The sequence below is a fragment of the Gavia stellata genome, chromosome 28 (assembly GCF_030936135.1).
Source record: "Gavia stellata isolate bGavSte3 chromosome 28, bGavSte3.hap2, whole genome shotgun sequence".
NCBI classification, from domain to species: Eukaryota; Metazoa; Chordata; class Aves; order Gaviiformes; family Gaviidae; genus Gavia; species Gavia stellata.
Window position 1 is genome coordinate 3,788,146 of NC_082621.1, and position 23,572 is coordinate 3,811,717.

Genomic DNA, 23,572 nt, shown 5'->3' on the forward strand with positions numbered 1-23,572 from the left:
CTGCATCATCATTATCAAAGCTCTTCCCACCACTCCATCGCATATTTTGCCTCCATTTATCCCCCATTGGAGGGCTTTGGGAGGTTAAGGCGAAGTCCTCAGAGCCACAGGGTCCCTCTGCCTTTCTGCCGGCTCAGGGCCATCCTGCCTTCCTTGGCTGGTTTCAGACCACCTCCAAGTTCCCTTCGGGTTTTAACTATTCGTATTTAACCTATTTATTCCTAACATTTTGCCCTGTTCCTGGGGAAATCCCAGCCCTCCAAACTTCAGCCACCCAGCCCCAAACCCCAGAGGCGACGTGGGGGAAGCTGCCTTCATCGTCCAGGCAGCGATTTCGCTCATCCCACGAGAACCTGCCCTGGCACATCGACCGACCACCTTACACAGCACCGCTCCCACGCACGGCTCATCAACTCTCCATGGAGTAAAACCTGGATTTCTGAAACCGTCATGGCTCAGTTTTGCCCCCCTGGGGGGTGAGGAGCTGGGGGCATTGGGATCCCCTTTTCCTGCTGCCGCCTGATAAGATCCTTCCTCTGCAAACGGTTTGCTGAGGCCGGGGGGGACGAGTTGGGCTTTTGCAGACCCTGGAGGGACGGATCCTCCAGGATGCTTGTGGGAAACCTTACACGAGTGGGTTAGTGCCACGCGGAGAGAGCCCAAGGCCACGTCCGCAGTCTCGAGCGAAGCCCATCTGCACACGCAGAACATGGCAAGGAGTGGGGGGAGAGGCTGGGCAAAAGCTAATTACGGCGCGGGGTAATTGCACGCACGCTGCCGGCAAAGAGGAAAACGGAGGCGAGTTCTCGGGGTCGGCGGCCGGGTCGGTGAGGCTGCGGGGGTCTGGGTGCGGCTGGGGAGAGGGAGCCCAGGAAGAGAGGAGCTGGGGAAGGTTTGGGGTTAGAGGTTGGCTTCACACAAAGGAGCAAGCGGCTGGAAGACGGTACGACACGAGAGCCAATCATCGCGGCAGCCCGGCGATAAAAGGGCTCGCGAGGCGGCCGTGGGAGCTCGCAGGAAACGGCTCCCGCTCCCACAGCCCCGGCCTCTGCAGCGGGGAGAAAGGGAGCGAGAACACCCTGCCATCAGGGACGGCTGGACGGACCCACTGCCGGACAGACCCACCCTACCGGGGTGAAACCCTCCTGCTCGGCATCGCCGTGAGCAGCCCAGGCATATGGTGAGCCTTCGCTCGTGGAGAACAACAGGGCTGAGAGGTGGCGGGCGGCTCAGCGGGAGACAATGATGGTCCCCGAGATGTGGGGAGAGAGGGGGTTCATCCATCCCGGGGACTGTCGCTGATTGCGGCTCTGCTCAGCGGTGGGAAGAGAGGGAGATGCTGGGGGAGAAAGCAAGACCGAGCAGTGGGGAGGGAGAGAGGGGCAAGCGCCCAGGGAGAAAGGGATGGGGAGGAGGGAGGGATGCAAAGACAGGGAGAGCCCTGGGAAGCAGCACCGCTGGCCAGGAGCCACCCAGCAGATGGGGGGTTCATCCCCCCTGCACAGCCCCCCGGGAGGAGGTCCCACCCAGATGCGCCGGGAACTTTTTTGCTTTAGGAGGAGGCTTGACCGAGGCGGTCGCGGGAAGCAGATTCAGGGTGGGGGGGAAACACAAGAGGGTCTGTTCTCGGCCCTGGGTGGCCTCGCTGGGGTCAGGCGGGGGCACGGAGACGCTGTCGGAGCTCCAGGAGCCCGTTGGGGAGCGATGCTGCCGAAGGGGGGGCGAGCGCCCCGTGGCCTGTGTGAGCTGGGGGGGCGAGGGGCTTGCACCCAGGGTATCGAGGGGACAAGAGCGAGCGGAGGCCTGTGTTTGCTGGATCTGCTGCAGCAGGCATCTTGGGGTGCAGCGTTGTGGGGCTTGTGCTCCCCGCTTGGGCTGCAATTCCCCCTTTGTTGTGTGCTGCAGTACGTGCCGGAGGGGGGCTGGACAGATCCATTTTAATAAGCTGATCAGAAAGAGCAGAGATGGAGGAAAACCTGTTAGATCCCGACTCCCTTATTCCCCTTCATTAATGCCTGCTAATTCTCGGTGGCGTGTCTCCTACTGCCTCATCCAGCCTGGCTTTAAACCTTTCCAGCGACAGGTCTTTCATCACTTCCCTGGGGAGGCTGTTGCACGACTGTGAGATTTAATAACAACACAAACACCCTGAGCTCTGACATAACCCTCATACAGCCAGGGATCTCCCAGGGCTTCACAAAGGAGAGCAGCTCTGTTTTCATTGGGGGGGGGAGAAACAGAAAAAAATGAAATTATTTGTCCACTGTCACCCAAAAATCAGCAGCAGAGCTGGGAAGCAAGCCCAGGTCTCCCAAGTCCCAGTCCGGTGCTGTAACTATCACGTTTTGAGCCAGTCTGATCTGCCTATTCCCCTTGGATCACTTTGGACCAGCTAAACTACCTTGTAGATCATATTTTTGATCAATTTTCTGCTGATCTTTTTTTCATGGGCTGGGTATCAGTTTTGAAAGAACATGATAATTCAGCAGCCAGGATCATGCCTTGGAAACTGGGCTTTGTCCACCGAAGACATCGTGTGAGGGCTCTCGCAGGGAAGACATCTGGTGCCCCGGCTGAGCGGTTGTGTATTTAAGGCCAGGAGTAGCACATCTGCAGCATTACTAACGTAGATTACAAAATAATTGCAGGGCAACCGATCAAGCCTAGTGGGAAACCGCTCCAGCATTAACGTCCTTTGTAAATGGGAGCCCTGCAAGAAGCAAATCCCCAGTTAAGAAGTGAGGGTCTGTCAGAACCAGCCTCTTGGGCTTTGCAAAGTGACTGGATGCATCTTCTTTTTCATATGGCTCAAAACTAGGTTCCTGACCTTTTTTGGTCAAGAAAAATCCCACGAGACTTCTCATTAGGGAAGGGAGTTCCTCTTCTGGTTTCCTTCAGCGAGTCAGTCCTCTGAGCCTACAACTACCCCCTCCGCTCCTACGTGGCGATGGGGTTTTTCTTTCCCTTTTTGCCCAGCCTCAGGTTTTGCAGGGTTGTTGTCCATTGTCAGGCAGCTGCCATGTTCCCCCGGAGGTGTTCGCCTTTCACTTTCCAGTTAAGTCATTTTTATCTGCCATCTGGGCGTGTTGCAGAGCTTACCTAGCTGTTGGCAAAAGCTCTGGGATGGAAAACATTAAATCTGGGTGAAGGGATTATTGCAATCAATATTAAGCACACTTTAGACATATTTCTCACTCCTCTGGGGTGCCCATAACCCTCTCCATATGGCCACCTCAAGGGTTTCCAGACACAAGGAGCCTCAGCAACCTCTGATGTGCCTCTCCAGGGCTTGCTTCTCCCAGCACGCTCGTTGCTCCGCTGAAATCCCGCGGCCTCACAGAGCACCAGATCCTATACCGGGCTGTATGGCATCTTGGATCCTCAAAGGGAGGATGGAGGTGAAGGCACCTCAAAAAGAGTGATCTTTAGAGAGATTTGACCTATGAATATGATTTTGGGGGCGCTTTTTTTTTTTTTTTTGACACAATCTGCATTTGGACAGCAAACGCAGGAGGACAGAGCAGCTCTCGTAGAGGGGGTGTGAGGCAGGGACCGTGGAAAGTGGTTGTGCTGTGTTTTGGGGTGCCTGGAACAGGACTCACTCCTGCTCTTGCTGCGTCTGCAGACGGCGAAACAGCAGGAGCTCTCAGGAGGGCTCTCTCAGAGCTCCAGAGATGGGCTAACCCACATAGGAAATGTAGTCCAAAGTCTGATGTTTTGTAGGTGATATTGCATGAAAGGAGATTAGCCAACGTAACATTCACAGGGTATGTTTGGGGAAAGAGGAGATTACAGGCAATTACAGGTCCATTAATTGGAGTACAATAAAAGGTGAGTTTCTAGAATAGGTTTTGGAACAGTAATCAAAAATATGGTGTTGGGAAGCATTATAAAATGCAGTGTGGTTTTACCACAGATCATGTCAAGTTGGCTCAGTATCTTCCGCTGAGACAACAGGGCCTCATCAATGTGGGTTTAAGGAAAGCACATGATACAGTGCCCCAAGGAAATTATTATTTTAGGCGGAGACAGGAAAGAGGATAGGGAAGAGACAGCAAAATGGAAGGAGGATGCTTGGATCCTTCCACAAGGAGAGATCTAGGGACTGAACACGTTGTTAACAGTCCCTTTAGCAGTCAGGAGATCTGCCCACGGTGAGAAAAAACAGACCAGCAAACAGGAAGATGAGACTGGAGTCCTAGAAATGGCTAAAGCGGAGTTGTGCCAGCGCAGGCACTTGGCGAGCTGCAACACGAAGCTGCTGTAGCCTGGAGGGACCTCAGCAAGTAGAGGGCACTGAAGAAGAAAGAGCGTCTAGGATTTCCGGCAGAGGTGACAGAGGAACAGCACATCAGGCCAGATGTTTTCAGGGGTGCCAGAGAAGTATTCGTACCAGAATACAAAGGTCTGAGATCTCCTTCAATGTGGTGCAGCCAGGTCAGCTCACCTACTTGCAGCGGGCTGCGAGGTGGCTGTAGGAACAGAGAACCCACCTTCTGAGGACAGATTAAAAGGAATTGGCTTCTCCTGCTAAAAAAAGACTGATAAGGAATGCGATTACTCTTTATGAATCCCTCTGAGAGGCAAATATTATGGTGGGAGAAGAACTAGGAACCTAATGCCAGTATAATGGTAAATGGATATACACTTACGCAGGAAACCAGCAGGCGAGGTTTCCAGGTGGAGCATGGTTTATGGAAGAGACCTCGGAAAAACTGAAAAGGGGCGGGAGGGAGCATGAACTGCTATTTGCCCATTGTGCTTGTTTGCACCAGGTTTATATTGCACTTAATGAGTACCACGCTGCAGAGCTTCCAAGTCTTTCTCCCAGTGAAGCAGTTTTGCTTCATGTCCAACCTGAACCGCCCAACCTGCAATTTTTGCCCATTGCCACTTGCTCCGTCATCTGGCACTACTGAGAAGGATTTGTCTCTGCCTGGAAAAGAGGCTCTTCTCATCCTCCCAGCGGGCTTTCTGCTGTGTTTCCCTGCTCTGTCTGAGCTCCTAGCAAGACAGGAGATCCCAGGGAGCAGAGACTCCCTTCAGACCATGATTTTTAATGGATGCCATTAAACATGGCCACAGTCCCAGGAATGGGCTGCTCCGTGCTTCACTTTCCGCATCTGGAAAACGGATGAATCCCAGCAGCATCCTCCTTGCCCCCTCGCTGAGAGGCAGGGGCTGGGGACCAGCCCGGTCCCCCTCGGCCCTGGTCCAGGGCTGTGCACCTCCTCCTCAGGGGAGGTAAGCCGAGGCACGGACGAAGGTGGGAGAGCAGAGCGGGTGGGCAGGGGCTTCCCTCGGGCTCCCTCCTCGCTCGTGCGGGTCCTCCATTGTTGCCCTGACAAAGGCAGCCCTGTTCCTCCCCACAACTATTCCTTGTCAGCATCCCTCAGCATTTCGGCCGCAGATTTCCTGCCCGCTGGCAGCCTTTCAAGAGGCAGCCCGGGCGCAGAACGTGGATGGAAAGCGGATTAGTGGGGCAGGCTGGTGGAAGGCAGCTCCGTGCCGTGGGGTGCAGGCAGGGACAGGTCCGTGTGGTGGGGCTGCTCTCCAGAAACCTGATGAACAGGGTAGTGGTGTCTGCAGAAGTGGTGTGGCTGCTCCTCCCTGGAGTCCTCCACCCTGCGTCAAGCCAGCAGGGACCTGCCCCGGGTCCCAAATACTGGTGAGGTCAAGTGGTTGGCTCAAAGCCACGCAGGGAACCAAGATCTGAAGCTGAATTAGGGTCTTCCATGGCTAAAGCTGGAGCCGTGACCACCGGGCTTGCTCCATTGTCCCCCCCCAAACTGCAGCTCACTGTTTCTCTCCATGCTTGAGGAGCTGAAGCAGCACTGGTGTCACCGTGCCCCCTTCCCCAGCAGTGCCCGGTTCTGGTGCTGGCCTGTTTGATGCCGACTCTGCACCACGTTTTGTTTCATGGTGTGGATTGGCCACAAAGCCCCAAGGCTGCAGAAACAGAGGCCAGCTGGGCAGTGAGCTGGGTGATTCCCAGGCTCGGGAGACAGGCTCTTCCAGCCCCTCTTCACCTCCTCCCCACGCAGACCTGCTGAGAGGGACCGTGGGCTGAGCCGGCCATGGAGCTGGAGGGTCAGCGGCTGTCCCGGGTGTGTAGGCTGCACTAATCCTGCACATGATCTCGGGGACATCAGTCCCCATAGCAATCGGCTTAGCCCACGATTTCCTGGGGGAGAGGCTTGACAGCCTCTCCGAGGTGTTGAGCCCCTGCCCGTGCCTCGCCGTGCTGCCGGGGATACTCCGCGTCCTCCCAGGATGGAGGAGGAAGGAGCCTGGATCCCCCACGCCGCACTTCGCCTTTGGGAAAGCCTCTTGCAATGGTACAGCAATCCCAGCAGTAAACATACACTTCACAGGGCTGCTAATGGGAACCATATGGCAGAAAGGGGCCTCTCGCCCTCCGCAGTCACGCTGCTTTCCTGTGCCGGAAACCCATCGGCTTTCGGAGAGGCCATTAGCCAGCGCCGGGCTGCACCGGGCTGGGGGCCCACTGGGAGCAGGCTGGCTCGCTGGGGAGGGGAAGGGGGGAAAGGCCTCCCCGCACCCATCCTGGCTGCGGGAAGCGTGATGCTTCGGAGGCAGGTCACCGTCGGTTTGGGGGAATTTCCTTGAGGGGCCACCCCAGATGCTCCCCTCTCCCTACATCTGCCCCCAGGGTCAGGCAGGAGGGTGAGAGGGGACGGGGGAGGCTGCTAGGCAAAAGCTTCTGGGATGAGTGTTGCCCTCCTCACCCCAAAATGCTCCCCGTTGGGTGCTAAGAGACAGCCGTAGCACCTCTCCAGCTGCTCTCACACGGCAGCAGGCACACGTCCCCTGCGGACGCCAGACGAGCTCCAACCCCAAGGTCCTCAGTCGAACACCAGCTTGCTGAGACCACCAGAAAAGCCCCCGGAGCAGGACCAGCGGCTGCCTGCGATGACCTGTGGGCAGGCAGAGCTGGCAGCTCGGGCACCAAGTGCATCCCGCTGGCTATGGTGCCATGTTTCTGGAGCACACCGAGACCCACCGCCCTCTGTGTCTGCCATGCTGTTGTCACCAGTGCTGCCATCAGAAGCTGCTCTGTCTCCCTGGGTAGACGGCACAAGCCCAGATCAGCCCAGATCCCTTGGAGAAAGGTGGTTTTTTTGTCCACACCAGCCATCGGATGCTCCCAGGAGGGGCAGGAAGAACGGAGGCTGTAAGGCAAAGGGGTTCTCACCTTGTCCTGAGCCAAATACCTGAAATTGCTGGCTGCACGACCAGGAGAGGACAGTCCTCAGTCCTGCTCTTCCCGGGCTGCGTAGATGGCTAAGAGCCTTAGGGAACGGAGGTTTGGAGAAGTCAGATCTAGCAGTTACGCTGCCAGCCTCCACCATGGAGACTTGGACTCGGCTTTCTTGCTTCGTCACAGAAGCCCTCTGCGCACCTCAGAAAACCTGCGAGCCCCCCTGAGCGCTGGAGCGTTGCCCGAGCAATTGTGAAGGCTTCACAAAATCAATGTGGCAGCATGTCCTTAAGCAAAGCCTGTGCCATGGGGGTTCCTCCGCTCATGGAGGCTTGTGTGGACTGCCTTGGGCACAAATCCCATCCTGTGCAGACTAATGCCTCCTTGGAAGAGCGATGACAGCAGCTGAGAGCCTCCTAGAAACCCTCCTGCGGTTTCTAACTCGTTCTGTTTCCCTTATCCCTTCAGCAGACCCTTCCCCTTTCAGATTTCTACTCTTGCCTCCCATCCTTCGGTAGGAAGGACGTTTAGCAACTTCTACTCACATGCCTGTAGGGCAGCTACACGGGGAGGACCTCTCGTTCGGAAGGAGGGCCGGGAGAGCGTGGGCACGGGGCTGCGAGCGGGGTGTGTGCGCGGAGGGGCAGAGGGATGTTAAGAGGAGGGAGACCTGGAGGATAGGGCTGGATGGAGAACATCAAGCCGTGGGGTAGGATAAGCGAGATGGCACCGAAGGGAACAAGGTTTGGGGGCAAGAAAAGCAAAGGAACAAAGAGTGGGTGGACGGAGCCGGGGAGTGTGTGCTTACGGGGAAGGGCAAGAGGGGGATGATGGAGAGTCTGGGGAAACCGAGGGAAAGAAGGTGGCTGGGGTAGGGGAGGAAGATGAGCTGTGAGGGAAGAGGAAGGGAAGCCGGGGGTGGAGAAATGTTTGTGGCAAAGGCAGGGGAGAAGGTGAAAGGCAGGTGAAAAGGGGGAGGCTTGTGCATCCGCATTAGAGGCGTGTGTGGGGTAGGGATGCCAGGTTTTCCGGGTTCCTCAGGTTCCCCTCGGGGTCTGCGCTGGGCTGTAGGCACCGTACAGACCCCGGAGACGTAAGAGGGAAGGTCCTGTCCCAGGGAACAGGGGCAGAGAGGGGCTGTGGGCTTGGGCCATGAGCCCCTGCCGCCGGGGCTGCTCCTCGGCCGGCTCTGCCCCGGCCCCCGGCACACGCCGGGTGCATGCTGCCGTTCACCCCGCTCGGCGAGCAGGAAATAACAAGCAAACCGCAGAGGAGACGGGAAATGATTTAGGTAAAATTGGAGCTGTATTCTCAGACGAGGCTGCGAAACATTTGCGACGAGGGCCGTCCAGCCCCCCAGCCCTGCGAGGAGGAGCCCAGCTCACCCGCGGCTGCTCAGGACCTGCAGCAAAGGTCTCTCAACTCTGAAAGCAGCCACTAATTTGGGGTGCTTTGCTGGGCACAACGCAAGCCTGGTGTCAGCTGCTGGGTGTTGGGACTTTTTAGGCAGCCAAAGAGCCCCCAAAACCCAGGGCAGGTTTGCAAATGTCACCGTGAGATGGACGTTGCGGAGACATCCCCTGCCCCAAGCCCTCCACCCCAGCACGTCTCCTGCCCTGGGGCTTTCTCAGGGTCTACCCTAGCCCTTGGGCAGCAGGAAAGCTTTTGGGGTGACACTATGAGGACGAGAGGTTTCAGGAAGAGAGGAAAGCAGCCCCAGCCGGGAGCGGGGGGTGCCGGTTTGCCAGCCCCCAGCACATCCCCATCACGGCAGAGCCGCACAGCCACCCCTTCACCCTCCTGTTCCCTGCTCTGCTCCTCCCTCGGCATAATTGCTCAACCCCACATCTCTATCTTGCATATGCAAAGCAGGGCTCACCAAGCCTGACCTTTTATGGGTGTTTTGAAGATAAGGCGCAATGGGGAAAAACCCCTGAGGATCTGTCAGTGCCTTTTCAGCTGATTTTTACCAAAAGGGGTGATTTGCAATGCTGGTGGTTTTTTTCTGCGCTGCGTTAAAATTGGTCTGAGACCTGTCAAACTCATCCTCCCGGGCCCTCAGCCCATCACACAGAGGCCACAGCTTGCGGGTCTCAACCTAAAGGCAACGTGGGCTCTCTAGAGAAGACAAAATCCCCATCACTCGCTCTGCTGAGCTGTGATCCGCTCTGTTCAGCAAGGCTTTTCTGGGCTAAAATTAGACTAAAATCACAGTCCTTGCTCCAGCAACACCAGTCCGTTAGTAGTGAAACACTGGGCACTGGTTTTGCTGCCTGGGCAGGACAGCAGCTCTGGCTGGGAGTCGTAGCCTTGCTGCTAACGGCTCGGCCATTGCCTGGCAATTGCCTTCCACGCATGGGTTTGGAGCAGAAACCATCCCATCACCTTCTGCTCATGTTTCCAGCAGCCCTCTCCCATCCTAGCTCAACACCTTTGTATGGGACTAGAGCTACTGAGCTCTAGCTCCGTACTCCAGATCACCTGCCAGCTTCCTAAAACCGAGCAGCATTCCAGACCTGCCTCTCCTGTCCGCCAGTCCAGTCTGGCATGCCTAAACCTCTTGGATCCCTCAAGAAACCCCTAGACCAAAGCGGCCGCACGGACCCCACGGAAGAAGCTTTGAGCTTGCTGCTGTCGCGCACCAGCTCCTGCAGAGCTGGGCAGCTGCCGGGTTTGGGGTGGTGAAACCAGCCACGCTCCTGTTGACATTTCCTTTCCAGGTGTTGCAAGAGGTCTGTCTTAGACACCACCCCAGGGAACATCGGTCCGCTAACTTCAAGCTCAGGATTAAATAGACGGAGGAGGGGAAGGAACCATGTTCCAGGCCACGGGACCCGCCAGCCCACCCCCAACTCATGTACGTAGCATCCCCTGCGGTTTGTACGGGAATTTCAACCCGGGTTTTGGTTCTCAGGGATGGAGGGTTGTGTACAGAAGCTGTATTCCAGATCTGACATTTTAGGGTGATCAAAGGCACAGTCACTGCTACTCAAACAACAGAACTGGGGAGAGGAATGTTCCAGCAGAAGGTGCTGTTTGCTGAGCACGTTGCAACGCCAGCGTCCAGGCTCTGGTCCGTACAGAGCCGTTCACCCTGCTCTCCTCTCGAGTTGCCGACTGTTTGTTTGTGTTTCCATGGCTTTCTGTGATCACAATTGAGAGCATGCGAGCTGCTTAGGATTGGAGTGATTGGAGATGGAAAAACACAAAGGCTCAAGAACATCTCCTGCTGGGACAGGATATGGCCCTTCCCCGAGGGAGGATATATCAGATATGAAATAGATAGTGTGCCTGATCGGAGCCAGAAGGCTGCCGAGAAGTGACGAGCAACGGTGGATTGCCTGTAGCCTTGGGAACGGATGTATTCCAGCTCCAAAGAGGCAGTGTCTTCCTTAGCTCTGGTCAGCTGAGCCTGGAAACAGTATATTGAATCCCAGGAGATCACCTGCGGTTGTTTTACCAGTGCCGAGGGATGCAACTGGTTTTACACGGCCTGAGTCTCCTTGCTGCCCATGTCCCGCTGTTGACTTTGGCTTACTCTTCCAGCCTTGTGGGAGTGAGAGGAAAATCACGTCCCTGACCTCAGTCAATGAGAGCAGCTGGGAATCGTCTGAAGAGGCAGCTCAGCGAAGTGAGAGTTTCCTGTGCGTCTCGTAGACAAACTGTTTCCAAAAATACAAAGGAGAAATGATGGGGAAGGACGAAGCAGGAGGAACGGGGATGGAAGATCAGCCTGGGGGCAGAGGGAAGGGGCAATGCTGGCCCAGCAGAGCCAAACCAGCAGCACCAGGAGGGACAAGGAGGCAGCGGGGTGATGTTCTGGGGTCGCACTGCCCCAGCCTTCAGGACAAACAGAGCAGAGGGTGACGCAGCCTGCCGTAAAGTGGTCCTGGCCGGTCCACACTTGCTAAAAGTGTGTTTACCCCTTTGATCCCGACCGTTTGAAAGAAGGAAGGGGCATTTTCATCAGTGCAAATGCAGGCTAAAATACTTGCAGGTGGCTGACTGGGACCGAGCGGGCGCCTGTGCAAACAGCCAGCTTGGGGAGGGTGCAGGACTGCGGGGCTGCGCAGTGGGGCAAGCGACGGGGAGGAGCGGGAGGTGATCGGGGAGGAGATGAGTTGCTGCAGCTGCAGATGGGAGAGCGTGCAGAGACCCCGCTCCGAGATCCTGGGGCAGAGGTACAGGCACCTCCGTGTTTGGATCTCTCTGCCCTGTTGCTCCTCCTGCAGCTGCAGGGGCCAAGCAGCATCCACCCCCGCCAAGCTGCCGAATGCGATGGAGCATGTCTTCAACTCTGACCGTGCCCCGCTGCCCCTCCTGCGCTCCACACGCAGCCTGCACCGACTCGAAAAGGCTTTTCGATCTCGCCTATGGCGCAGGCATTTCCTGTGCAGCGCAGCAGCGTGACGGGCTGATAACGGGGCGAGCAGAGGAACTCAGAAACAAAACATCTGCTGAGGAGGAACCACCGCAAGGTGCTCCAGGAGAGCGAGGGGCACCCCAGTTACGCCCTGGGGGAACTGGCAGCCTACCGTCCTCTGACTGCAGGCAAAGACCCACACTGGCAGCGCTGCTAGAGCCCTGTGCACCTCCAGCGAGAGAAAGGTTAATTATCGCTCTCCAGCCCTATGGGGTAAATGATTGTCGGCCAGAAGGAGCAGGAGCAGCATCTCACAGAAAGCAGAGCTGCTGTTAGTAGATGCGTAAGCCAGCGGGTGACTATCTCCCGGTGCAGGTGACGATTCCCCGGTGCAGGTCACAGAGCGGGGTTTGCCGGGGGCTTGTGCTGCAGCAGCTCAGCACGCCCTCTCCCCCTCTCTGCCCACCACAGGCCCAAACTGCCCCCCAGGGATGTGGAAGTAGGGCTCTTCTGCTTTGCTGTTGTTATTCCCAAGGGGTAATGCCGGTGCTGTGGGTCCCGGAGACACGCATGGCGGTTGCACTGGGTAGCCAAGGACAGTAATCGGTGCCTGCAGACGGTGGGAGCTCCTCATGAGTGGGAGAGCTGTTACCCTGGGGTTGTGCTCTGCAATGCCTATGCTGTGACATCTCCTGCATCTGCACTTGGGTGCTATCACCACAAAAGAGGTCTGCTATACCTTGGCCATGGGAGAAACAAAGCTGTGCCGTGCTCCTACATCCAAGACAGAGGCTTCGGCGCTGGATGAGAGCTAGCTGCTCTGCCCACACAGCCCCGGGGCAAGTCCCACAGCCTCCCAGTGCCCAGCGCCTTCTCTGCAATATGTACATGGTTTTTTCTTCTTTTTCTGTTTTCCTCTCTTCCTCCTCCTCTCTTTGGGAAAAGCACCACAGCGCACGGAGGTCACGGCCTCTGGGCAAGTGAGTTCAGAGATGTCACCCCTGCCAGGTCACCCCTGCCTGTGACAGCCCGGCAGAGGCTGCTGGCGTGCCCCAAGGTCCTGCTCCTTCTCCTTAAGCACAGCTCAGTGCCAGGCTTGTCAGTCCAGGCTCTCATTTTGATTTCTCTTCTCCCTCTCTTCTTAGGAGGCAAAGAACAACTCAGGAGGCAGCACGGTGCAGCGCTCCAAGGTACCGGCAATTTTACCACATCCTACTGATTCATGGTGAGGGGGGAAGGACCGAAAGCCTAAAGCCCAAGCGCCAATCCAGCCCAGCATCAGTGGAGCGGTACAGGGAGGGCGAGGGGAGATGGGGCTGCTTCACACTAACCAGTGCTCCAGCAAATGGCAGCACGGATGTTAGGGAAGAGGGCCGTGGTGGGAGCCAGGCACAGGATACCCCAAACCCCTTCCTCATCCTCTCTCCCTTCGGTCTCCCCTTGCCCAGTCCTTCAGCCTGAAGGCGCAAGTGAAGGAGATGTGCACCGCCTGCCAGAAAACCGTCTATCCCATGGAGCGGCTGGTGGCGGATAAATTCGTCTTCCACAACGCCTGCTTCTGCTGCAAGCACTGCCACACCAAGCTCAGGTGAGCCGGGCCGGGAGGCTGCCGTGGTGCTTGCTGACGGCGAGGTGGATGGGTGTCAGTGGGGCTCTGCCTAGCCGGGGTGGGGGACGCCCTTCCAAATAGCGCACCCACCCACCCATCACGGCCCTTCCTCCTCTTGTCAGGTAGCTAAAGACCCCCAGCCCACTCATCGCAGCAGCAAAAAAAGGGCTTATCTGCCCACCCGGTATGGAAAAAGAGGTTTATCCCTCAAGAGCAGGGAGAGAGCTCCAAGGTAACACAGAGCTGAGCCAGAGCTCCCTCCTAGGCGACACAGAGCCAAGGCTGAGCTGCCCTGCGGGACCCCCCTCTTTACAGACCTTCAGTGCTGCTCAGAGCAGCCCCCAACATCCCGAGCTGGCTGCAGGGAGCACTTGGTCCTTTCTAAGGGTCCCCTCCTGCGTGTTCCCTCCTCCTTCCTCCCCTGTCCCGGTGCCCCCGAGCCTCACGTGCTCCCCGCCAGCCTGCAGCCGAGTCCCCGTGCCCGGCTAACCCTGCCCTCCTTCCCCAGCCTGGGCAGCTACGCGGCGCTCCATGGGGAATTCTACTGCAAGCCCCACTTCCAGCAGCTCTTCAAGAGTAAAGGCAACTACGACGAGGGCTTCGGGCGCAAGCAGCACAAGGAGCTGTGGGTGCACAAGGAGGTGGAGAGCGGGACCAAGTCGGCGTGAGCGGGGCCAGCCCACCCTTCCCTGGAGCCCAGCAGAGCCGGCACGGAGCAGTGCTGAGCCGGGGGCTAACTGAGCTGATGTAAAGCAAAGGGGACCCAAAAACTGGGTAAAGCAAAGGCGGTAAGGGAAGGGAGGCAGCCCAGCCCTCTTTGGGGGATGCTTAGAGGGGTCCTACAGGCCATAAGGATGGGGCAGAGCCCCCAGACGTGAAGCTCGCTCTCTGCAGGCCCCTCTCCCTGATGTGATCAGACCAGAAGCACTTGCCCCCACGGGAACCCCAGCCCTGTTCACACACCTCAGGCCTGCCACCATGGAAAAGGAGATGATCTGGGGGCTTTACCTAGCCTGTAAGTCACAGCAGAGCTCCCAGCTCCTGCCACACCAATCCTGCCTTGCTGGGGCTCCGAATAAGGAGGGTCCTTGGTTTACATCAGCTCAGTTCAGCTGGGATTGTTCAGCCTTAAGGATGTGCCCTGCGACTGTTTAACAGTGTCGGTCTTTTTTATATTTGCCTTTGATTGGTACGTTCCGCGCTGGAGCCTGGCACGGCAGCTTCACGCGTGACACTGCGCCATGCGCTCTTTTATTTTTGTAATACAAGGTTTCCGAGCCTTCCCTGTCTTGTCCTGTGTTCCCAGGGGTCCGGGGAGGTGGGAGCAGCAGTCAGGTCTGCCTCTTACTGCCCAGTTACTGGGGAAAGAGCCTCTGCCCATGCAGGATCAAGAAACTATTCCTGGACACGTGTGTAATGTTATGACTGAGGCAGACCGGTCCTTTGGGGACGCCAGCATTACTATCCTGTGAGCTACGCACCCCAGCCGTAACCGCACGCCGGCTTCCACATGGAGCCCAGACCCCCCTCAAAGGGAACTCACGGTCCTGGGAATTAGATCCACCCACCCCTTTGCCCTGCATACATTTTGTGGCTTACTCGCTTCCCCCTCTGTATCAATAAACATCGCGCCCTGCCTCCACAAGCAGATGCTGGCTCAATTCACTCTGCAGCCGGCGCAACGGGCAGGACGGGCATCGGCGCTGGGCTGGGCAATACAGGGTGCAATACGAGGCGCAATACAAGGTCTGGTTCGGATCAACCCCATCTGCTGAGCTGTGATGTTTGGACAGCACAGTCCACACAAATTAATGAGCCCAACACAACCTGCCAGGCTGGAGAGCCTAATGCAGTGATACCAGGGAAAGCAGGTGAGTCTGGTTTTAATTATTATTTACCTCCCTCCACACATGATTTGTAAGACTAGCTTGAAAGAGGAAGCATTCAGGAACCCCACGTCTTTCAAATGCTACGGGAATTAGGTTTTCAGAGCCCACACAGCCAAGCAACAGCCTTTGATATCAACAGCAAGAGCCCCTATTCCATCACTGACTGGTAACATCAGCTCCCGCTGAGCACGTCCTGTCTGGGAGAATCCAGACACAGCCATGGAAACAGGCGCTAAGGATTTAAGAGGGGAAAAAGATGGGTATGGGTAGTCCATAAGAGTCCCAGGGGGAACAGGCGGTACACACAGGGATGTGTTCTTAACCCGGGTCACTGCGGTACTCCTCCCTCGATGGAAGTCCTTCTGGGGCTCCGGGTGGGCACCGACGGCCAGGCAGCACCTCCGCGGCTCTCCTTCGGTGGCAAAGCTGGGGGCAGTCACACCTGATCTCGGGGAAGATACGTGTTGGATGACCCCAGGAGCCTGATGTCCCTCCTGTTGGACAAGTTATTTCTCCTTTTTAGTTAAGGGCTTTTTAAAGGGCAGGTCTGTCAGCTCTTCTGGGTGGGGACCGCCCGGGGATTTACACTGCCAGCACAGCAGGGACTGCACACAACCAGACACCCTGGCAAGGCTGCTATGAGGGAGTTTCAGCCTCACCGAGTGCTTTAACTGTCCCCATCATGCAGGTGCTGCCGACTCCTCCTCAACACCACCACACAGGCGGCAGATCTACACCATAACAAAAGCCGCTTCCTGAGCAGCCCTGCAGCATTCGCTGTCAAAAACCAGAAACCAAGCGGTCGCTGCTCTGCGGCGAGGGTCTTGTGATGCTGTTGGGGTTGTGGCCCCTTCCTTCCGAAGGCTGGCTTACAAAACGAAAGCAGGCTCCTCGGTTTCGCTTCCTCTTTCTTGCTGGCCTCACTTCCCGATTCCCTCACTATGGCAGGCTGCTGCTCTCTTCTGCACAGCCGGGCAATCAGATACAAAGCATTTTTAACTATACCGGATGATTTTGGGGTAGGGGAGGGAGAAGAAAACCCAGCTTTTAAACGTTGGGCTTCCAGTTAAAAAGAGAACATTAAGCAAGAACACCAATGATGTTCCATTTCTCTCTTCCCTTCCCAAAAATTGAATTTGGGATTTTATCTAAAGACAGTAGCACTCATCATTTTTTACCTATCCCCTTCTCCCATGGGCACCCAAAACTCTCGTTGGTGTAGCAGAAACGGAGAGAGCACGTGCAAGCACAAGAGGTGTGAGATCTCCAGCCTGCTACACGATCGTTTTCTGCGCGGTCCCTTTTTCTGATTTTCAGAGGAGGAACCAATGACCAGGCTGTATCTTATTACCAAAATAGGCTGCAGCAACATGACCCAGGCACCACAGCTCAGGGGAGGGAAGCGAATCTGATGAGTATCAGATTCACACAGGGGGAGAGGGACATCGCATACAGCTACAGTTCACAGAACGGCTGCTGCACGCAAAGCAGCGCCCGGCGAACTCCTGCTTCCCTGATGAGCACGCCAGGCTCTGCACACAGGGAAACCCCGGTGGTAACGGGGGAAGATGTTTTAAACACTTCGAGTTTATCTTACCTGCCTGATATATTTTGAAGGTGCAACTGCACAAACAACAGTGCACACTTTCCCAGGGCGTGCCAGAAGCAGCACGATAGAAACCTCAGCTTAAAACGTCTCCAACAGTGAGGCTTCTGTAAGACAGATTTAAACAAAAGCCCAAAACGTTGTCTTTTTGTCCCTAACGTTTAGCTAAAATCCATCCAATTTTATGATGAGAACTAGTTTCGTGCCACTGGGACTGGAACCCTCCTTTCTGACTCACCCATACCCTCGGCACACCTTTTGGGCAACACGCACAAAAATCTCATTTCTGAGCAGACACGGTGACTTCTTACTGCAACCCTCTCACTTGTCATCTCTGTCTTTAAGCACAAGGGCCACGTTTTCTCATTCCAGCTGCCAGCAGCCTCCCTTGCCCGGCAGTCTAAACTGGCGATCTGTATGTATGGAGGTACCAGGATTCAGGATGTTCAAACCCCGCAGTTGGCGTAAGATTTAACAACGTAAATACCCACGAAGAGAAGAAGGACCACAGGTTCTCAGCACGTATTGCTGCCGATCACTATTACAGCTTTTTATTCGAAATTTCCGAGCGGGCAGAGGCCAGCCATCAAGCGTGAGTGGCGGGGGGAGCATTCTGCGCTCCCCCTGGTGAGGCTGAGCCGCACTGCGCAGCGGCACCGCACAGCGGCACCCCACGCCAGCCTGGGACAAAGATGGTTCAAAGCGATACGGAGACAGAAGCCGTCCAGCCAGCTGGGTTCAGAGAGAAGCCTGCAGCGTCTGGCAAGGGAAGGAAGAGCTAGGGAGATAGACACTGCCTGCAGACCGGCTCGAGGATGCTGCACAGAGCTTGCATCCAGTTGGGCTGAGATGAACTACTTAAAGCTCCTTTCAAGTCAGGAGCTGGGCCCTCTTGGGGCTTTTCTGCTGCTCCAGCCCAGCGAAAGCAGTGCAGCAGCTCCAGAGGAAAATATCCCCAGCGGAGCAGCCAGAGAAGCAGCGGAAGTTGCAGCCATAGCAGAGCACGCTACAGCTCTCTTGGGCTCCGAGGCAATGCAGCCAGAGCTCAGGAACGGCGGCTTTAATAGCAGCACAAGGGCTGTGCCAGGGTATATCCGTGACGGCTGCGACACTTAACCCGGCCCTTAACCTGGAGCACAGACAACGGCACGCTGTCACCTGCACTTCCTCTCCTCCGAAGCGCAGATCTGCTCTTGCCACCAAAGAAACAATACGACCGAGGAGCAACAAATAACCTTTATTTGTATTACACACACCACAACTTACTTTCGTGTTTCCACGCAAGCACGAGGCTTCCGTTACCAACCTGCCGTTTACCTCAAGAAAGGACCTTTTCCAGAGCCTAAAAATTCAAGCCAACAGATTCACGTAATAAAAACTGTTTTGGGAAAAAAATCTGTAAGAATCCATACACATCCATACTATCCAGATGTCCGGTTTTGGAGAAGATAGAGTGCGCTAGGCAGAGATCAACACCAGAAGAACAAGTGACACGACAACTAACTGTGCCAGCATTTCCTGGATATAATGCAATGCACCCACACCCAAGCAATATTAAATCCAGAAGACATTGTTCCTAGTTTTTTACTATCCTAATAGAAGGAGCCACAGTAGTGTAGTATAACCAACCCCTTTAGAGATTTTAAATTGTATTTGCTTCGGAACTGGATTTAGAGAGGAAACATACCTTAAGTCACCTTCCCCTGAGCCACACTACACACGTAACACAAATTACCAGAAATAAAAAAAGGCAGCGGAGGTTTCTAGCCGCGTTTCTTTTGTGCGTTGGTCAGTGTTTTGTGGCCGATCATGTCTACCTTCAAGCCAAGCCTCCAGACATTTCCCTCTCCCAGCCCCTGCTCAGCCACCACCTACGGACAGGCATGGGGAAGGTTCAAGCCAGGACTACGCGCTCCGTATTTACGGAAAGCAGAATTACTAGAGAGCTACTTACTTTTGAGAGGGGCGAGTGGGAGGGGAGTCCAGGAGAAAACATGCCATCGTACAGACCAGAACCTCATGTTCATAAAGCAAGTGTTAGCACTGAGCATACTGAGTGGAAAGCAGAATGAAGGCATCAGCTTTGGGAAGGACCTCCTCAAGTAAAGGTAACTGAGAGTTTCTAAGTTCCTCCTTCAGCAAAAGCAGGATTTTCAGGTTCTCACACACACGAGGAGGGTGTCAGGAGGCAGCGGGAGGTGGTTATTTCTGGTTCCACAAGACATTTTTTGTTTTGGGACAACTTCAGTTGTCTGGTTCTCATCTGTTCTGGAACAGCGCACAGCGCCACGCATGTACTTGTTTCATGTGCGGGGGTTTCTATTGCATCAGCTTGTTAACCCATTTATTCTTATTTGTTCAGATTTTACATTAACAAATATTTCAGTATTTAATTGACATAGCAACTAGCTATATACCATGGCCTGGGAAAAGGCGATTAGAAGGAAGGTTGTGGTTAGAGCCCGGGAGAGGCCACCATCTCAAGGGACCATGGTGGCATTCAAACCACTGCTTAAGTGACTGTGACACCAAAGACTAGGAGCTGCATAGCCAGACAGAGCAGTACCAGGAAAAAATGAGCATTTCAGCAAGTAGTGTAGATGAATTTTATAGGAGCACTATTTCTGTCCTTTCCTAAGATAGTATGGTGGAAAAAAAGTAAAGCCTGAAAGTATTTGGAAATGTGGTTACCCATTCCCTTGCCCTGCTCTGTGACGGTGAAGCTTATCCTGTCCCAAATCCCTAGTACACTCACCACAAGACTACGTGGTTTCCTCCACTTCTGCTCGGAGGCTTCAGTTCTGGAACGGAGCTCATGATATCTCCCATTTGTCTGAAGTCCAGAGGCCTTCTCCAAATTTTTGCTTTCTAAAATGACTAGACAACACATTCAAAGGAGAAACAATTCAGGAACCTTTAACTGTTTCCAGGTATTTAGAATAAATACATTTTCAAGGAGTTTGAGCTTTGCAAGCTAGAGCTGGAGTTCCCCACTTCGCAAGCTACTCTGGGGTATTCCCTAGAGAGTCCCAGCTGAAGAAAAACACAGCGAGGAATCAGACATTGTCATCCCAACCATCTCCTCCTGGTCTTGTTACCAACTGCCTTCTCCCCACCTGATGATGATCTACCCTGTTAAGCACTGATGAATCAAGAACATTTACAGACCAAGACCTGGAGAAAAGAACTCACCACCACAGCAAAATCCAAATGCAAACCTCAGCTCCTGCTCTCCATCACTAAGGTCTCCACATAAGAGCCAATAAACCAGTCCAGCTACTCTCCTGCAAGGTGAACTGAAGACCTTGCTATTTTTACACGCTAACGAGGGACGGAGCCGTTCTACCTCTTTGAAGAGTGAGAATGGATGAATGTGACCTTCCTCAGAGGCAGCTTTGTGGAGGACACACGCTTACCTGATCCAAGAAGCAATGTTTCACAAATAGGACACTTCTCCATCTGTCCCCAAGAATAAATTCCTGAAATGAAAAATTTCCCCCTTCAGTTAAGGTCCTTGGTTAGAAGGAGAACTAGTTAATTGTCTTATTCACTTATCCTGAGGCACCATTTACACACCAAGTAAGAAACACTGCGCTGCAACCAACCACCGAAAAGGCTTTCATATAAATGATAATTTTATTGTAAATAAAACGATACATTGGCCTGGCTTTGCACTGCAAGCCCCCGGTCGGTATATATAGACTACTGGTTCAAGGTCTTCTGCACAATCCAGGTTAAAGCAATTTCTCTCTGCTCTGCACAGTTTATGTCAGACAGGTACTGACAGACAATAAAGTCCTTTTCTTCATTTCTGAACTGCACCTTAGGCACATCTGCCTTTTCTAACCGGGAAATTCAGAGCTGCTCGGTGAGCTGTGCTCCTAAACGAGGCTGGAGTTTAAAGACCTGAAGCCCAAACTCCATTAAATCACAGAGGACACCTCCTTCCTTCTGCAAATTAAAGACAGACTGAATACTCTCAGCTCCAAGGGCAGGTACCAAGGTGACAGCCACAGGACTGTACGTATTCAAATATGTAAAACCTTTCCATCCAGCAGCTATTAACCTAAGCACCAATCACTGGGATCTCATTCAGCCCCCCTGTACAGCTCTAAGTATCTGGCCTTTGCCTACCAGAGAAAGCTTGTACAACAGGGATGCATGTATTTACTGAGGTTTCACAAGTTATCCTGGCTCTCTGGGCGCTTGGAAATAACATGTGTCACCTGAGCAGGTACCAACTTCCCTCTCGGTCAATTTGTTTTGGTAATTAATGGCAAAGGGAACTGTTTGGAGCATCTTCAAGTCCTTTGGAATACCGCTCCAAAAATACAGGAAATAAAAATCCAAATTGCTGCAACCTACTGCCACTAGAATAGGCAAAGATCAGATTTACTGGAGAACAAGCAAATAACCTGGAATGCACAGAATCGTCACACCAAGACCAAAATGCCAACAGTTTGTTTCCTAACAAGCTCAGGGACAGCCAAATCCCCCAGAGTCCCCCAAGGTACCCTCTGATGGGAATCTCAGCCATTTCCCTGCTCACAGTCTCAACTGTTTCATGATAAGGAGACTCCTCCAAGATATTTTTCTTCACATAGAATATTCTCCATTTCTGCAGCACCTTCCATCAAGGATCCCAATACTCAATATTCACTATATATCCCTCCCTGGAAGGAACAGCAGAAAACAAAGTGATATTTGGAATGGACACAATAGCTTATTGTTAGCCTGGCACTCCTTCCTCCACTCTCCCCTAAATGAGTTTATTCCCAGTTTTTTCAAATTCTGCCAGGATAAAGAGGCCAGATGTAATTCAATTTAGAGGTATAATTACATTTATGTCCACTTGAAACCTTTTTGCTGCCAGGGCTGTGTTAAAAGACTGTAGTATAAATGTCAGCCCCAAGCTTATTCGCCGTAGCAGTGGACTTAGGAATACAGATCTTCCTTTTCCATAATCAAGAGGGCTGTGAGGAAACAAAGAACGCATTTTGGCTTGGCTCCACTCGTTATAAACCATCAGCAAATTCTCTGCAAAACCAGCTGCTTTTTTTCCTTTTTAAATTCATAAAGGCGTCAAATTTATTCCCATCCTCCCCCCTACCCCGTAACAGTCGAGTCGATATATATAAAAATCACCAAATATGATCTTTTACGATATAAATAAAAAAAAAAGTATGAGGCATCACCGTTTACATGATGTAAAAAGAGCTAAAAAAGAGCGATATAAACTACATTCATAAAAGTGCATCTCCAAACATACAAGTAATGCTTTGGCTTGTTCCTGTGCCGAACGGGTGGCATTGGGTCAGGTACTGGAATACAAGAAGTCCAAGCTGGCACCCCATGTTCTCTGTCACTGTACAATTGCTATTTACTTTCGTTACTACAGACTGGAATACAAGTGTATACACAGAGTAGGCACATTTCAGCATAGGTGGTGGGAAGGACCAGAAGCTCTGGTGGGGAGAGGACTGAGCCCATCAGTCCACGACGCTCTTCGCTCTGCTCTGGAACAGCCTTCCGTGACGCATATGAGGTAAAAGCCACAACAGATCCTGAGGATTTAGTTGCTTTGAAACATTAAAAGTTACACCATTTCCTCATGCCCTATTCTCCCAAAACACAATGTGTGGGATCGCAAGGAAAGACCACGGAGGAAGGTCTCAATTTGGTGAGGACAAGCCAAGGGTAGGGAGAAACCTATGCAGACAGGATCACCGCACTCTTGATTGCTGCTGTACGTCTGCAGGGTCAAGTATGAGTAAAAGATGCCAATCTTTGGTGTATTTAGGTGCTAGTTGCAAGGCTTGAAGAGTGCTACCGGGCCCCACAGGAGTGCCGACCACCCTACTTCTGTCATCAAGACTACAGGAATGATTTCACATTCCTCTGCAGCATTCACAGCCATTTACACCACTGCAAAGTGGTGTAAAACACTCCCTAAAACAGAGTAGTAGTGTCATGCCCTCACTTCCCTTCGGTGCAAGCGACAGTGAAGTGCAGGCCAAAAGTCAGGCCACGTGTCTTGACAATTTGGAGTCAAGTTCCAGGTTTGGAAAAGATCAATAGAAGTGCTCTCACTAGAATTAAATAAATTACAGAACAAGGGTGTTCATAAAAGATATCCCCCTAAGTGCCTGCAACCTAAACAGTGCATCCTTCTAGTAGTGCAGGAGAGCCGGGAAGTGAAACCAACACTAGCTAGCTTTCACTGATTACACATTGCTCCCAGTTTGGCACAGAAAAAACACTTCAGATTGTTAAACCCTTTCAGGGCTTTTGGTTGTTTAGGGTTTTTTAGGGTTCTTTTTTCCCCCTCTTTTAATGAAACACATTATTTATCATGCGTTCAAGGAGCTTGGTTTCATTAAAACTTGCCTTTTCCCGCTACGAGCATTCACTTAGAACTCTTAATTTTACTGCATTATGAAAGCAATATTCAAGTTTTCTTTGCGGGACAAGAGTGGAGGCATGTGGACCCTTAATACGGTTTCCAATACAAGAGCAGAACACCTTTAGAGTTGCTCTATAAAGCAATATTTTAGCTAATAATACATTTGCTTTTCTTAGTTTCATTTCACACAGGTAAATTGTAATTACTCCATGAATCCCCAACACTTAAAAACTGCTGCTCTTTTATGAGTGAAATAAAGACTAAGAGTGCCCCAATCAACATACAGTATTGGAGGCCAGCAAGCCATCAGGAACTCAGTTCTCAGAGATGGGGTACCTTTCAAATGCAAAAATCACCGGGATACGTTTTGCTGGTACCTGTATGGGGATCTCCAGTTCATTTTAGAGATACACTAGCATTACAAATGTTCTCTCTGGTTCACTGTTCGACTTAACTCGTACAAAAGCTTATTTAAATAAG

The 23,572-nt window shown here is 53.3% G+C and overlaps 1 protein-coding gene across 1 annotated transcript; it reads left to right on the top strand.

Annotated features, from left to right (window-relative positions):
- The first annotated feature begins 1,034 nt into the window (after positions 1-1,034).
- On the top strand, positions 1,035-14,477 carry LIMD2 (LIM domain containing 2). The gene is made up of 5 exons (XM_059830510.1): positions 1,035-1,180; positions 9,943-10,079; positions 12,731-12,775; positions 13,034-13,173; positions 13,703-14,477. The coding sequence occupies exons 2-5, from the start codon at positions 10,038-10,040 to the stop codon at positions 13,860-13,862; spliced, it is 387 nt and encodes a 128-aa protein (XP_059686493.1). The 5' UTR covers positions 1,035-1,180; positions 9,943-10,037; the 3' UTR covers positions 13,863-14,477.
- Positions 14,478-23,572: the final 9,095 nt, after the last annotated feature.

Bases quoted from the DNA above. Each gene is read 5' to 3' on its own strand.
- LIMD2 (XM_059830510.1), top strand. From the start codon at position 10,038: ATGTTCCAGGCCACGGGACCCGCCAGCCCACCCCCAACTCAT. The intron at 10,080-12,730 runs GTACGTAGCATC...CTCTCTTCTTAG, and splicing joins CCAGCCCACCCCCAACTCAT to GAGGCAAAGAACAACTCAGG. The intron at 12,776-13,033 runs GTACCGGCAATT...CCCCTTGCCCAG, and splicing joins GCACGGTGCAGCGCTCCAAG to TCCTTCAGCCTGAAGGCGCA.